This window comes from Sphaeramia orbicularis, chromosome 8, assembly GCF_902148855.1.
Source record: "Sphaeramia orbicularis chromosome 8, fSphaOr1.1, whole genome shotgun sequence".
Lineage (NCBI taxonomy): Eukaryota > Metazoa > Chordata > Actinopteri > Kurtiformes > Apogonidae > Sphaeramia > Sphaeramia orbicularis.
This window is the reverse complement of record NC_043964.1, coordinates 7,018,770-7,032,961: the sequence shown is the minus strand read 5'-3', so window position 1 is coordinate 7,032,961 and position 14,192 is coordinate 7,018,770. Positions and strand designations below refer to the sequence as shown.

The following is a 14,192-nucleotide window of genomic DNA, read 5'->3' as shown; positions in this document are numbered from 1 at the left end:
AGACGTTTTTCTCATAGTATTATGGCTTTAATCTCGAAATATGACGACTTTAATCTCATAAACGTACAACATTTTCGTTAAATTATGATTTTTTTTTTTTCGAAACTACGACTTTATTCTCCCAATATTACAACTTTATTCTCGAAATATGACGACTTTATCCTTGTACAATTATGGCTTTATTCTCGAAATATTATGACTTTAATCTCACAAAAGTATGACATTTTCGTTAAATTCTGAGTTTTTTTCTAACTGTGACTTTATTCTCATAAAATTGCGACTTTATTCTGGTAAAATTCTGACTCTTTTTGTATTTAACTTTATTCTCATTAAATTATGAGTTTTATCTCAATATTTTTCAACTTTTTTCTCGTAGTGACAGTGTTTTTATTTTCGTACACGGCCCTAAAACACCGTCGTAGAAACTGAAGCTTCATGTGAATTCTTTATTTTTCGGCGTCTTGTCGACTTTTGATCTCTGGGTTTCTTTTCTCTGTCATAGAAACTGTAATTGGGTTTAGTCAGCACAACATCTTACATTCTCTGACTTTTCTGTTTGTTGCTGCTCGACGTTGTAAAAAACCAACGAACAAAAGATTTAGACCAGGGGTGTCCAACATATGGCCCCTGAGCCAGAACCGGGCCCGAAGCGTAAAAATGACACTGAAGAATTTAACAATTAATGATTTTAGTTCAGGTTCCACATTCAGACCAATATGATCTGAAGTAAAATAATTATATAAGAACCTATAAACCTATAAATAATGACAAATTCACATTTTTCTACTGGTTTTAGTGAAAAAAAGTAGAATTACATCCTATTTTTTTTAAACTATCCTTTAAAAAAATGTGAATAATCTGAAATGTCTTCATATAAATCAGTGTAATTGGACTGATATTCTGTCTGTTATTAACCCTTAAAGACCCAAATGTACACCAGTGACCAAAACCATCTACTGATCTAAACTGTTTAATAACTTTAGAACCACTAATCCTATCAATCCATGTCAATAATTGGTGTAAAATATAATTTTACCTCAATAATTCATAGGATAAAATGTACAAAAACATGAAAAATGAGAATAAGCAAAAAGAACCAAAAAAAACTTTGAAATATGGCATAAAAGTGAACAAATCATTCTAAAAGTGAAGAGAAAATCAGCAAAATAGTTGAAAAATGAAGAGAGTTGATAGTTTCATACCATCCAGGATTTCTTCAGTGAACCCTCAAAAACCAAAACCATCTACTGATCTAAACTGTTTAATACCTGTTGATCCACTAATCTGATCAATACATGGAAATAATTGGTGTAAAATATAGTTCTTCATCTTTTCATGGTCATCAGATATGACCATATTTGGACGTTCAGAGGCTCCATAGTTACCATGGAAACACCGACAAACTCTCCTTTAACAATAAAATGAGAATCTAAACAAATATGAACAACCTGAAATCTCTAAAGAAAATTGAATGTAATTGTACTAATATTCTCTGTTATTAAATGTTTAGTGCCTTTGTAGATCTAATCTGTAATAAACGTGTTAATTATAAACTGAGGCAGAATATTGGTACAATTACGCTGATTTAAAAAAAAAAAAAAGAAATTTAAGGTTTTTTTCAGGTTATTCACGTTTCTGTGTGAAAAGATGGTTTGTAAATGTAAATATTTTCATAATTTCATGTTAAGTTACTCCTAAGTTATTTTTGCACTAAAACACAGATAAAAGTTTGTATTTGTCATTATTTATAGCTTATTGTATAATTATTTTTACTTTATATCATATTGGTCTGAATGTGGAACCTGAACTCACCTGGTTTTAACAACATTGATCTATTTCCTTTCAGTTGGAGTTTTTTTTTTTTTTTTTTTATGTAAAACTGTGCGTTGATGCCAAACGTCGGTTCATTCTGCTGGTTTTGTTTTCTTTTTCTTTCTCTGAACGTCTGAAAACGGGCCTAAAGACCCCACGTTTTGGGGGGGAAACGGACTCTGTGATGCTGTATTTTTGTGTTTTCATTGGATTCTATGTTGATTTTCTGCGGTTAATTTATTGTTGTTGAAACAGAAGCTGAAGTTTGAATAAAGGTGAAGCCGAATCGATCAGTGGAAGGATGAAATAAGGGACGTGCATGTGAACCACGAAGGTGATTTTATACTTGAATGTTGCACCTGGAGGTTGAATCTGCCTGTTTTTATGACCAATAAAATGTTATTTTCAGCACAAGTCGAGTGTTTTTACAGGTGGAATTCAAACCAGTTTGGACGTTGGAAGGTTATTATCTGGAGCGCTGATAAGGGGGGGCAAATTCATGGGGCCCAGCATTTGTGGGGGGTCCATAGAGCAGTATGTGTGTGTGTTGGTGTTGGGGGGGGGGGGGGGGGGGGGGGGGTCCAGTGGATACAGGAAAGAAGGTGTGAAAATTTCTTATCAGATCTGCTGTAGAATAGAGGAATAGAAGTCAGGAATTGGACATTGAAAGTACACTACAAAAAAAAGTTAAGGAAATTATTTTTTTTGTCAATTTTTTGGGTCATTTTTGACATGTCTGGTCATTAAAAAAATGTGTTTCAATTCAGTTCCCACACAAAAATGCAAAAAGCGCTGTGCAAGAATCCCAACTAGAAAAAATAGGCCAAAAATTTTAAAATATCCTTAACTTTTTGTTTGTAGTGTATGTTCAGTTTCAGTTTTGTTTCACATCAGCGTAAGTGACTATGTGTGAACCGCAGCCCCACCCACATGGTTCGGGTCCTGGAGGTTCAGGTCCTGGAGGTTTGGGTCCAAGACGTTCAGGTCCAGATGAATCCAGTCTCAGATTTGCACCTCAGGTCTCTGTCAGGTTTCATCTTGCTACATCTTTTATGGGATTTTTTTTCTGTCTTGTTTTTCACATTTTGTGGCTTATTCATTTATTAATTTATTTGTTTGTTTGTTTATTTGTTTATTTATTTCACATGTTCTGCCTTACCCTTCATGTCCTTCTCCAGCTGAATCCTCCTCATCCATCCACCCGTCCTGGGCCTGTTGACTGTGTGTTCAGGCTGTTATTCCACCGGGACACCAGGGGGCGCTAATGCTAATTCGTAGGATCAAAGGCACAAGTTGAGTTTCCGCAGAAGAAGAAGAAGAAAACTGTGTGTCCGCTTTGGCGCAGTAGAGCGGGGTTTCTGCGCAGTTGAGCGGGTTTTGTGCGGTTCTTGGCGGTTCTTTGTTCCGGGTTCTTCGACGGAAACGCGGCTCTACACCACCGCACCGAACCTGCGTCTGCGGACTTTAACCAGCGGTCGTCCGGGTGTGTTTTTTTCCGACGTGAGCCGCCATGAGTTACGGTAGGCCTCCGCCGGACGTCGACGGCATGACTTCCCTGAAAGTGGACAACCTGACGTACCGCACGGCGCCCGAGACCCTACGCCGGGTGTTCGAGAAGTACGGCCGGGTGGGGGACGTGTACATCCCCCGGGACCGGTACACCAAGGAGAGCCGCGGCTTCGCCTTCGTCCGCTTCCACGACAAGCGGGACGCGGAGGACGCGATGGACGCCATGGACGGAGCCCTGCTGGACGGACGGGAGCTGCGGGTCCAGATGGCCCGATACGGAAGACCCCCGGACTCCCACTACGGCGGGGGCCGGAGAGGAGGCGGGGGCACCCGGAGGTCCGGAGGGTACGGCCGGAGGAGCCGAAGGTGAGCAGGCCGGAGCCCAGACTCCATAGAAGAACCAGACCATTCCCCGTTTAGTGGCGAATATCCGCGGAAATCCGACATTTATGCGCGAAATGAGAAGTTTTACAGATTATTGACTTATTCTCTGCAATTCGTCGTAAATTAAATACAACAAATAATCATTCAGTGTGAGTTTAAAGGCCTTTTGTGAACCACGTGACCAGCCTCCTAAACGGATCATACGTTTAAGCTCATTAATTAAACGCGTAAATAACACGTAAATAATAAATACATAATAAATGAATGCTTTACAAACATCAGAGTATATTTTATATTTAGGCTTTAAATAAATAAAAAAAAAAACGTGTGTCTTTAATGAGTTTCATGGCCTTTTGTGGACCGTGTAAACATGCAGACACCAGACTCCACTGAAGAACTAAACAATTCACACATTTAGAGCTGATTACTGAAAACAATCTGTTACTTGGTCAACAAAATTAGATGTTTTGCAAACATCAGTGCATCCTCTGCAGTTCGGCTGAAATGAAACAGAATAAATAATGGATTAGTCAGTGTTGTATGGACTCAAACGCCAGTGAAGAACTAAACAATCCGTCTTTATTAATGAATTATTACTGAATCAGCCTCTTATTCAACAAAGTTAGATGTTTTGCAAATGAGCTGTGGATTCTGTAATTCGTCTTAAATTAAATACAAAATTAGTGTTAGTTTCATGACCTGAAGAGAACTAAGCAAATCACAAATTTAATGATAATAACTGAATGAAATCCTTTACTTCACTGATACATTAGTTTTCCATCTGCAGTTGGGCTTAAATGAAACAAATAATTAATTAATCTGTTTTATGGCCTCGTGTAGACTTAATAAACTGTTCACAGATTTAACGCTCATTAAATTAACTTAATCATACTGATGAAAGTCATCAGATCAACAGAACTTTCATTTGTTCTAAATTCATCTGATTAAATGAACACATTAAATCTGATCTGATCATTTCTAATAAACGGTTGGAATCATATGATTGTTTTGATCGTTTGGATCCAAATGTTCCGTTAAACCCTCATGTTTGTGGTTCTGACTTCGTACATTTGAGCGTGCACATGTATGTGGTCTTAACCGATCCTCTGAACCGGTTCAGTTCTTCTCCCAGCCCGAGACACCGCAGACGCAGCCGGTCCAGGTCCAGGAGCCGGTCCAGGTCCCGGAGCCGGTCCCGCTACAGCAGGTCCAGGTCCAGATCCTACTCCCGGTCCAAGTCCCGTTCTCCCAGAAACAAGAAGACCAAGGCTAAGTCCCAGTCCCGTTCCAGATCCAGATCACGGTCCAAGTCCAGGTCCAGGAGTCGCACGCCTTCCTCCAAAAGAGGGTCCAGGTCCAGATCGAAAAGCCCGCCCAAGTCGGCAGCAGAGAACGGAGGAGAGTCCCCATAGAGACGAGGATCAGTGAGGTGAGGACGGTCCACCAGAACCTGAATCACAACCAGAATACTTGATTAATTCCAGGGAAAATTATTGTTGCAGTTGTTCCATTTAAGTGAATTGGGGGGGGGGGGGGGGCAAATGTCCAAAAATGGTAAAGGTAAATGAGCTTCACAACAGCAAGAGATGTAGAGGAATAGGTAACGCCTGTGAAGTTTCACTTTACCCATTCTGAGGCACATGTGGCCCGCACTGCACCACCCCATTTACCCCACTCCATGAACAACATGAATCTCTTGCATTATGGTGACCAGTTTCTTAGTTCCATCCACCATAAACAGTCCATGTGTTTACAAACAGAGCCGGGAGGGAATTTGGGCATCTTCGGAGTTTGGTCACAACGTGCATTGTGGGAAAGGGAGGTTAGCGCCGCCACCTGCAGCGGCAGTGGTAGTACAACCATATGATATTATATGGATGAAACAAACACAACGCGGACACTGCTGAAACGCAGAAATGGCTGGAGGAATATGCATAGAGGGAAGGGAGCTCCTGCCGTTTCCACATCGTGTCTCAGGCAGCTGTGTGAGCCTTCGCTTCCCACAATGCACGTTGCAACAAAATTCCTAAGATGCCCGAGTTACCTCCCGACTCTGTTTGTAAACACATGGACTGTTTATAGTGGATGACACTAAGAAACTGTTCACCATAACGCAAGAGATTCAGGTGAGTAATCACAGAAAGACTTACAGATTCATGATACTGAGGATACAACTGAGGTTTGACAAATTAGATGAAAAATTGGTCACGAAAGTCTCCCGCACCTTTAAACACACACAGACGCTCTGACACCTTCCAGTATTAGAATGTAGATACGTGTACAGAAGTATTCAGTGTAATTGTAATTAAATGGTTATAAGATGGAATCTGGATCAGCTGTGAACTGGTTCTGTGAAGTTCTATGTGGTTCTTTGAGGTTCTGTGTGGTTCTATGGGTCCTAAAGGGTTACAGTCAATGAAAAGAGACTTGAGGTTTTTAACTGATACGACTCCATTATCTGCAGTTAAATCACATTTGTGTGTGTTTGTCTTTGACTAACTGTGTCTTCTGTCAGTTTTCAGGCGGAGGACGCTGTCATCGCTGTCGCCGCCACCGCCGTCCCATCCTGGCGCCGACCTGAGCCTCAGTAAAGGTCACTGTTGTCTTCCTCATCTTGTTCTGGTTCAGGTCTCTGTTCTGATGTTTTTCGTTTTCGTTCTGTTCTTTTGCTTTAATTTGACTTTTGTAACCTGAACCTGTTTTATCAACACCCGTCTGTTTTTATTGGATCCTCTTCTTTTCTCCTCAGTTTAACCTTTGGTTTTTATCTGTAAACCTGAACATGTTCATACGGTGGAGCTGATATTTGAATCACATTAAACATTAAATCAGTTCTAATGTGGAGTTTTCATCCAGGGAGACAAACCGACAGTAAAGGCAACAATCTGAGGCTAATTATTATTATTGTTATTTTTTTATATCAACTCATTCAAACCTCAGTCTTCATGTCATTTATCTGTAAACAGTCAAATGTTTTTCTGTTTCCATCATCTCTGTAAATGAGGGATATCAAACTCATGTATGTTCAGGTTCCACATTCAGTCCAATCTGATCTAAAGTGGATCAGAACCAGTAAAACAATAACAGAACAACCCATAAATAATGACAAATACAAACTTTGAGTGGAAAAAAAGTACAATTACATTTACAAACGATCCTTTAAAAATTTTGAATAATGTGTACAACCTGAAATTTATTTTTAAAAAATCTGTAATTTTACCAATATTTTACCTCAGTTTATCGTTTCCACATGATCATTCTAACGTACAGTGGATCTACATTTAATGACAGATGAGATATTGGTCCAATTACACTGATTTATATGAAGATATTTCAGGTTCATATTTGTTCAGGTTATTCACATTTTTTATTCACAGCCTGATAGGATCTAAAATAGGCTGGAACAGAAAAATAATAACATAATTAATTTTAAATATTCACAAAAATTTGAGCAAAAAAAAAAAACATTCACAAAATAAACAAGGAAAAAAACATGCACAAAAATTTGAGAAATATCAACTAAACAATAAAATGTGACTTATTTCTTCTAAGACATTTCAGGTTCATATTTGTTCAGGTTATTCATATTTTATGTGAAAAGATAGTTTGTAAATTTAAACATTTTCATGTCATTTTACTTTTTTACACTATTTACACACTTTGACATTATTTCCAGGTTATTCTGTTATGGTCTGAATGTGGAATCTGAACTAAAATGCTTAATATCTTCAGTGTAATTTTCCTCCAGGGGCTGGATCGGACCCCTTGGCAACCGTTTTTTGGCCCACGGGCCGTATGTTTGACAGCCCTGCTTTAAATCTGTTTCTGTTGTTTTTTTTTTTTTTTTGCGTCTCTTTGGGCTCTAACTCTGCCTGTGTGTCTTTTTTGTGCACTAGGCGCAGTTGTGTAGCAGTTGAGTGTTGCTGGTTAGCTGTTAACGTGGCCTGTATCCAGTTTTCACCCACAATGCACCTGTGAACGCCAGCTCGCTACAGGCTCACCTGTGTACAGTACAGTCAAATGTTCCCCGTTCGGTCCAGGTAGACGTGACTTTGATTAAAGATGTGCTGTTTTCTCTAAGTCTGGTCTCATGGCTTTTCTTTTCTAAACACGTCATCAACAAGGAAACGATTTAATCAATTTGTTTATGAATGTGTTCCTGTTGGACATGAAATACTGGTCATTACATGTGTTTTTGTTTATTCATAAAGCTGTAATATAACTCATTTCTTGTAGAATTGAAATTCTAATTCAGTTTTAATACAACTTTTCTGTAACATTAAGGTTTTTTTTAGTGTTTTAAGGTCTTTCAGAAGAATGTGATTGAAGATGTTTTCTAATTTACATCTGATGACGTTCACCTGTTTGACATCATATGAAATAAACAGGGTTCCCACTGGGCCCAAAAAGTCTTGAATTTACAATCATCCCTAAAGGTATTAAATTTGATGTGGTAGGTCTTATGTTTCCATAAACCTGTTCTCTGTGTTGTGTTTAAATGTGTCTGTTTAATGTCCAAACTGCAAAGACGGTAACATTAGTTGACTCAATTCCACCCGATAATTTATGCTTAAATTAGGACCACTTATCGCTAACTTTGCCCTTGGTGAAATAAATTCTAGAATTCGCAAATATTTGCCACTGTGGGTGTGAAATGGGCATTAAATTCTGTTTTAAGCAGTTTTAAAAAGGTCTTAAATCTGTATGAAATCTACATAAAGAGTAGTGCATTAAATGACTTAACAGGCCTGAAAAATGAATAAGTTGACTTTATAAGTTAGTAATATTCATTGTATGTGCATTACAACATATTTCTTTACAAAAATTTAATACAGGATAAAAAAAAATACCCTATACATATAGAAAATAGTTTTGGTTTCTTTTTGTATTAAGCTGTTCTGTTTTGTTTTTGCCTTTGTCTCTCTGGATTATGGTTTATTTTATTGTATTAAGTTACTTTTATTTAATTGTGTTCATTTCTGTGCATTCCTGTGAAGCCTTCCACCACCACCTTTTTTTTAAATTTATTTCCTATATTTGGTTTCATTTACATATTATGGTCTTTATTTACTATTTTAAAAAATGTAATTGTACTTTATTACATTTTATGTATACATTACTTTCTTTGGTTACTCATTTATTATTTTATTATATTTTTGTAATTTTCCAATTGAACGAAATGATGTCAATTGACGTCACTCTTCCAGTAAGGTTGAGAAATATCAGGGCGTGGCTACAGATGCCGTCTCATGTCTACGTCATCGACGTGCTTGCGTTGGTTTCGGGGCGGGGTCATAAAGGGTTGTTTTCCAGTCCAGGACTCGTACGTTTCCATTTTGTGAGCGCTGTGAAAACCGGACACCAGCGTCCCGTCGTCCCTGTTGAAAAGGCCGAAGATCGACAAAAAGTAGTCACAGTTAGCCGACGAACCGCTCGCTAACCAAGTTATTATCCGAAAGGAAAGCAAATCTTATCGTATGTCCACTATCCAGAACCTCCAATCTTTTGGTAAGACTTTTTAAAAAACGAGCCGAAGCGACGCCGCGGTGGGGGAAGGGCGACGGCTACACATGCTAACAGTTAGCTTAGCATTACGTCGAGTATTTATCTGTGTGGATTTCACTGTGTGGAACAGCGGTTGTTGGGTAAAGAAATGTATTCGTGAATGAAGCTTCCGTTTCGTTGTTGTGTAGTGTTGTATGTACGCGTTAAAGATACGGAACAGTTGTGAGTTAGCCGACTAGCGGGCCTTTGCTAATGTTCAAACGGCCGCCATTAGGCCGCGGTCGTTCCCAGCGCGTTAGCTTATTCTTCACATCTGTTCAGGCGAAGAAAGACGTCAGATGGATGCGGGAACCGCGTCCAAATCATCTGATGGTTTTCTCTGTGGTCCACATTTCGTGTTTGACTTAGCGTGTCTAAGTGTAACGGTATATTTCTTTGTGTCAATGCTGATGTTTTTGTAGTCCGACCCGTGTTGACTGGCTGATGCTAAGTGGCTAACTATCGGTGCCAGACTCCAATAAGCTGCTAAGCTGTATATTTAGCCCGTACGTCTGCGCAGTCCGTCTGAAATACGAACCTTCAGAGAGATCTGCCAGATGTCAACACGGGACGGATGAAAAGCAGGATGGATTGGTTTGAATAAGTGGAGCACGGTGTTTATCACTGCGAATTCACTCTTTCTCCCTGTTTCTCTGTCAGACCCCTTTGCTGATGCAAGTAAGGGTGATGACCGCCTCCCAGCCGGGACAGAGGACTACATCCACATAAGAATCCAACAGAGGAACGGCAGGAAGACCCTCACCACTGTCCAGGGCATCTCCGCCGACTATGACAAGAAGAAGCTAGTCAAGGCCTTCAAGAAGGTAAGATGGTAGATCAGAGGACCAACAGGATAGGAGGTTATTTTATTGGGGGAAACTCAGAATGATCAGTATCAGGACACAGATTAATGTCTGAGCTTTACAGAAGAATCTAAAACACAGATGAGGCGCATGACATGGGAATGAGGCCAAGGGAAACGAGTGCAGAGGAAGTAAGGACAAAGTGGATCAGATCAAGACAAAGAACAGTCACATCTGTACTCACGGTCCTGGAGCTGTGACCCTCATTTACAGTGATAGCAATCACTGTCTAAACAAAGGGACAGATCCACTGATGGATTCTAAAACAGACCTCACAGTAAAGGTTAGGAGGCAGAGCGCCACCTGCAGGTCAGCAGGTCACAGACATTCAAACACATAGGTGGGAAGTGTTTTAAAGCCTTAAGAGGCAATAAAATGTTCAAATCAGTTAGAGTCCATGTGAGGGAGCAGTCAGTTGACAGAAGCGGTGACTGACATCTAGTGTTGGAACTTTAACGCCGTCTATTGAGCCACAGACACTGACTGTGTTTGTGTTTGTTTTATCTCCTACAGAAGTTTGCCTGCAATGGGACAGTGATTGAGCACCCAGAGTATGGTGAAGTGATCCAGCTGCAGGGAGACCAGCGCAAGAATATCTGCCAGCTCCTCACTGAGGTAAAGTCACAACCACGTGTTCCTGAAAAACTTTGGAAACTTGAATCATGATCATTCAAACTGTCATTTAGGGTCAGAGTAAACACCAGTGTTTTCCCCAAATAAATCCATAATATTATATTCATATCTGCATTTAAAGTCATCTGTTACTTCATTCCCTTAAGTAGATTTTTAATGAAAACGTCATTATCTAATTTAATGTGTTTCAGGTTGAATTTGGAATTATTCAGCATATGTTGGTCAAAAGTTAGAGTCCAGTTATTGATCATGACATAAACATCCAGTGTCTGAATACGAGGTTGAAACTTGACTCTAACATATAGATATAGATGGACTTCATTATTTTATTCCAGATTTTACATCAAAAATGACATTTGGATGCAGTTGGCTTGGCACCAATAAATAAAACAGGCCTTATATATGTAAAAGATAGAATAAATCAGCATAAAAAACTATGAAGAATAAAAATGATTTTCTGATTTAAAAAAAGAAAAAAAAAGATAAATATGTTTGGAGTGTTTTGGGTTCAGTGACCGACTGAATGTGTTTGTTTAATCCAGTGGTTTTTAGATTCAAAGAGTCTTTATTGTCACCTCATTAAGTAAGAAAAACATAGGTGAAATAGAATCAGAAAAGGAGTAAATACCGTGTACGTGTTTGTTGTGGTTTTAACGGGTGGATGTTGTTGTTTTTCGGTTCCAGGTCGGTTTGGCCAAGGAGGAGCAGCTCAAAGTCCACGGCTTCTAAAAGCTGTTTGCAGCCCTCTCCCCCCATCTCTCCTGGAAGGCCATTAAACCCCCCCCCTTCCCTCCTCTGTCCCGACCCCTCCCCCCTTCATCCTATGTGCTGCTGTTGCTCTTCCTCCCCCCTCTCCCCCTCCACCAGCTCCTCTTAGCTAAACACGTGAATTACCTCTGACAAGCATGGGACTCTGTAACACTTCGGCCCCCCCGCAGCACCGACACCGCCACCAGGGGGCGGCGGCCTCGCTTCGGCAAAGCCCACACGCCACTGCAGCGTCACACGACATCAGGGACGAGTGGTGATGACGACGGACCCCCCCCTCCCCCACACACACTCGACGCTTCCTGTTCCCCCATGTTTATTTCCTTTTTAAATTTTTTTTTTCTTTTTAGGTCTCGTGCCACGATGAGGAAGGCACCGTTTCATGTAACGTTTTTTGTTTTGTACTTCAAGGTGTTTCAATAAAACGATGAGTCTCCATATGTTGGAGTGGAGTGGTTGTCATGGGGGGGTGTCACGGGGGTTTTAACGTCCATGTCCATCCTGGTCTCAGGTCCCAGAGCCGTAGATTTGAACATGAATCCATTTGTCAGACCAGTCGCGTTCATCCATGGTTCATCTTTTTTGGTTGGATGGAGTAAATCTGGGTCGTTTTCTATGTAACCACATGACAAAACGACCTGGTGACGCCAACGCTCTGACCTTTAATACGATCCAACAGTAACATCAGCCTTTTTTTTTTTTGTTTGTTTTTTATTTACTCAACTTTCCTGCTCTGGCACTTTACCCACACTCCCTAAACCTGCATCATCACGGACACTTGAATCTAATAATTTGTTTTTATTAATGCAATAATTCTAAACAGGAGTGGAGGTGCAGGAATGCTGGCGTGTCCTCAGTACAGTTTTTCTTCAACCTTTAAAGCCATGGCGAGGCCACACTGTGCTTCTGTGAGTGAACACAATGACGAGCAAAGTCTGTTTGGAAAAAGTCCATATGTGGGTGAATAAAGTTTCTGCAGTTGATGCTCCTGTTTGTGCTTTTATTCTTCATGAGGCACAGCTCTGTCCTGTGCCCATAAGGCTGCCGGGTAATGTAGTATTTTGACTTTAATAGTGTTGGTTTTTTTGCAAAAATTACCTGTTTTTGTAGGAAATGCTATATATTTTATTTTTACTTAATTTGTTACGTCTTTAAATGAGCAGCTTTAATATTTACTATTAAACCCATATGATTTACAGTTAAATTTCCTCCAAAACTCAGCCTCTATCTCCTCTGTTCTATGCACGGACCCTGAAAACACTTGGAAAAATTTAGACATTCAGACGCAGGTAAATGTGGGGCAAATCCATCTGTGATCTGTGACAGTCTGAACAGGTGGTCCTAAATCTCACCCGGACCGCTTTCGTACGTGGTCCTAAATCCGACCCAGACCACTTTCATATGTGGTCCTAAATCCGACCCAGACCACTTTCATATGTGGTCCTAAATTTGACCCAGACCACTTTCAAATGTGGTCCTAAATCTGACCCGGACCACTTTCATATGTGGTCCTAAATCTGACCCGGACCACTTTCATATGTGGTCCTAAATCTGATACAGATCTGATATTTTCCAATGTGACTTCAGTCTGAACGGCCAGGTCACATTTATCCGACCTTTACATCATTGAAATGCAACAAACATCATGATTTTGCGTTCCACAGTGTGTGTCCGCGTGGTCTTGTGTTCCATCAGGACCTCTTTAGTGCATGTGGGTCACTTCAGGGTCACATTCAGTTCAGACTCAAAAGTGATAGAAGCCGCATTTAATGTGGAATATGAACCAACACACAGAAAACATCAGATTTCACCAAAAAAAAAAACAAACTAATTCTGCATTTAGACCTGCTGTGAAGGGAGCCTTAACCTGGGTTTATTTCACCTGCAGAGACTCCAGTTTTAACTCAGAGTAGACAAATGATTTAGAATGTGGAAAAACTCAGTTATCATTAAACAGATTATAATAAAGGATGGAAAAGAGAAAAGATGCAACAAGACAATAATGAAGCAAAAAAGATACAATTAGATGGAAAAGAAATGAGACCTAATTTTAAAAGAGAAAGTCATAAAACGACACAAGAAAAAGAATGTTAAAAAAGACAAAATGCAACTGGATGGAAAATACACAACATGATAAAGAAAGAAGCAAGATACAGAAAACAGAAAAAAAAAAACGTAACATAAGATGAAAAAGACAAAACAAAATTAAATACTTAGAATTACACAAACAGGTAAAACACAGTGATATTAAGGATAAAATATATGACTTTGCTGATGGAAAAGGATGAACAAAGACTTGAACCCTTAAAGACCCAGATTTACTTTAGTGTCAGATCCACAAGGAATTCCTTTTTTAACCTTTGAGTCATTTATCACCATTTATTCTAATATCATCTTCTTTATTATGTGTATTTTCAGTGTCTTTTTCATCAAAATTTGTCATTAACTGAACATAAACCCAGTGTGTCCATCCACTGTCATTGATTCAACTCCATGGGTTTTACTGGTGAATCAATGTTGTAGAAGATGACGGTGTTTCCATGCTAAACTACGGAGCCTCTGAACGTCCAAAAGGGTCATATCTGATTTGTCATAATTATTATTGTTATTTACAATGTCTTATTGTTCAGCACAAATGCTCTGGTCGTTAGTTTTCTTTTCCTTGTCTTTTTAAAATCT

General features: G+C 39.6%; 2 protein-coding genes across 6 annotated transcripts; both read left to right on the top strand.

Moving 5' to 3' along the window:
* The first annotated feature begins 3,106 nt into the window (after nt 1-3,106).
* On the top strand, nt 3,107-7,785 carry srsf2b (serine and arginine rich splicing factor 2b). Of its 5 annotated transcripts, none has more exons than XR_003936006.1 (4): nt 3,107-3,687; nt 4,826-5,134; nt 6,228-6,298; nt 7,602-7,785. XR_003936006.1 is itself a non-coding variant. In XM_030140868.1 (3 exons), exons 1-2 carry the CDS (start codon nt 3,323-3,325, stop codon nt 5,115-5,117), a joined length of 645 nt encoding a protein of 214 aa, XP_029996728.1. In that variant the 5' UTR covers nt 3,107-3,322; the 3' UTR covers nt 5,118-5,134; nt 6,221-7,190. The 5 variants fall into 5 exon arrangements, 3 of the variants coding, with proteins under 3 accessions (XP_029996728.1, XP_029996727.1, XP_029996726.1); XR_003936005.1 differs by having other exon boundaries at nt 3,108-3,687; nt 6,221-6,298; XM_030140868.1 differs by lacking the exon at nt 7,602-7,785 and having other exon boundaries at nt 4,838-5,134; nt 6,221-7,190.
* A 1,239-nt stretch (nt 7,786-9,024) lies between these two features.
* Nucleotides 9,025-12,496, top strand: LOC115423826 (eukaryotic translation initiation factor 1b). Its single transcript, XM_030140882.1, has 4 exons — nt 9,025-9,213; nt 9,910-10,073; nt 10,626-10,727; nt 11,430-12,496. The coding sequence occupies exons 1-4, from the start codon at nt 9,183-9,185 to the stop codon at nt 11,472-11,474; spliced, it is 342 nt and encodes a 113-aa protein (XP_029996742.1). The 5' UTR covers nt 9,025-9,182; the 3' UTR covers nt 11,475-12,496.
* The last annotated feature ends 1,696 nt before the right edge of the window (nt 12,497-14,192 follow it).

Excerpts from the sequence above, each read along its gene's own strand:
- srsf2b (XM_030140867.1), top strand. The coding sequence starts at position 3,323 with ATGAGTTACGGTAGGCCTCCGCCGGACGTCGACGGCATGACTTCCCTG. Across the intron at positions 3,688-4,825 it reads TACGGCCGGAGGAGCCGAAG|TTCTTCTCCCAGCCCGAGAC; the intron begins GTGAGCAGGCCG and ends GAACCGGTTCAG.
- LOC115423826 (XM_030140882.1), top strand. The coding sequence starts at position 9,183 with ATGTCCACTATCCAGAACCTCCAATCTTTTG. Across the intron at positions 9,214-9,909 it reads CCAGAACCTCCAATCTTTTG|ACCCCTTTGCTGATGCAAGT; the intron begins GTAAGACTTTTT and ends TTTCTCTGTCAG. Across the intron at positions 10,074-10,625 it reads TAGTCAAGGCCTTCAAGAAG|AAGTTTGCCTGCAATGGGAC; the intron begins GTAAGATGGTAG and ends TATCTCCTACAG.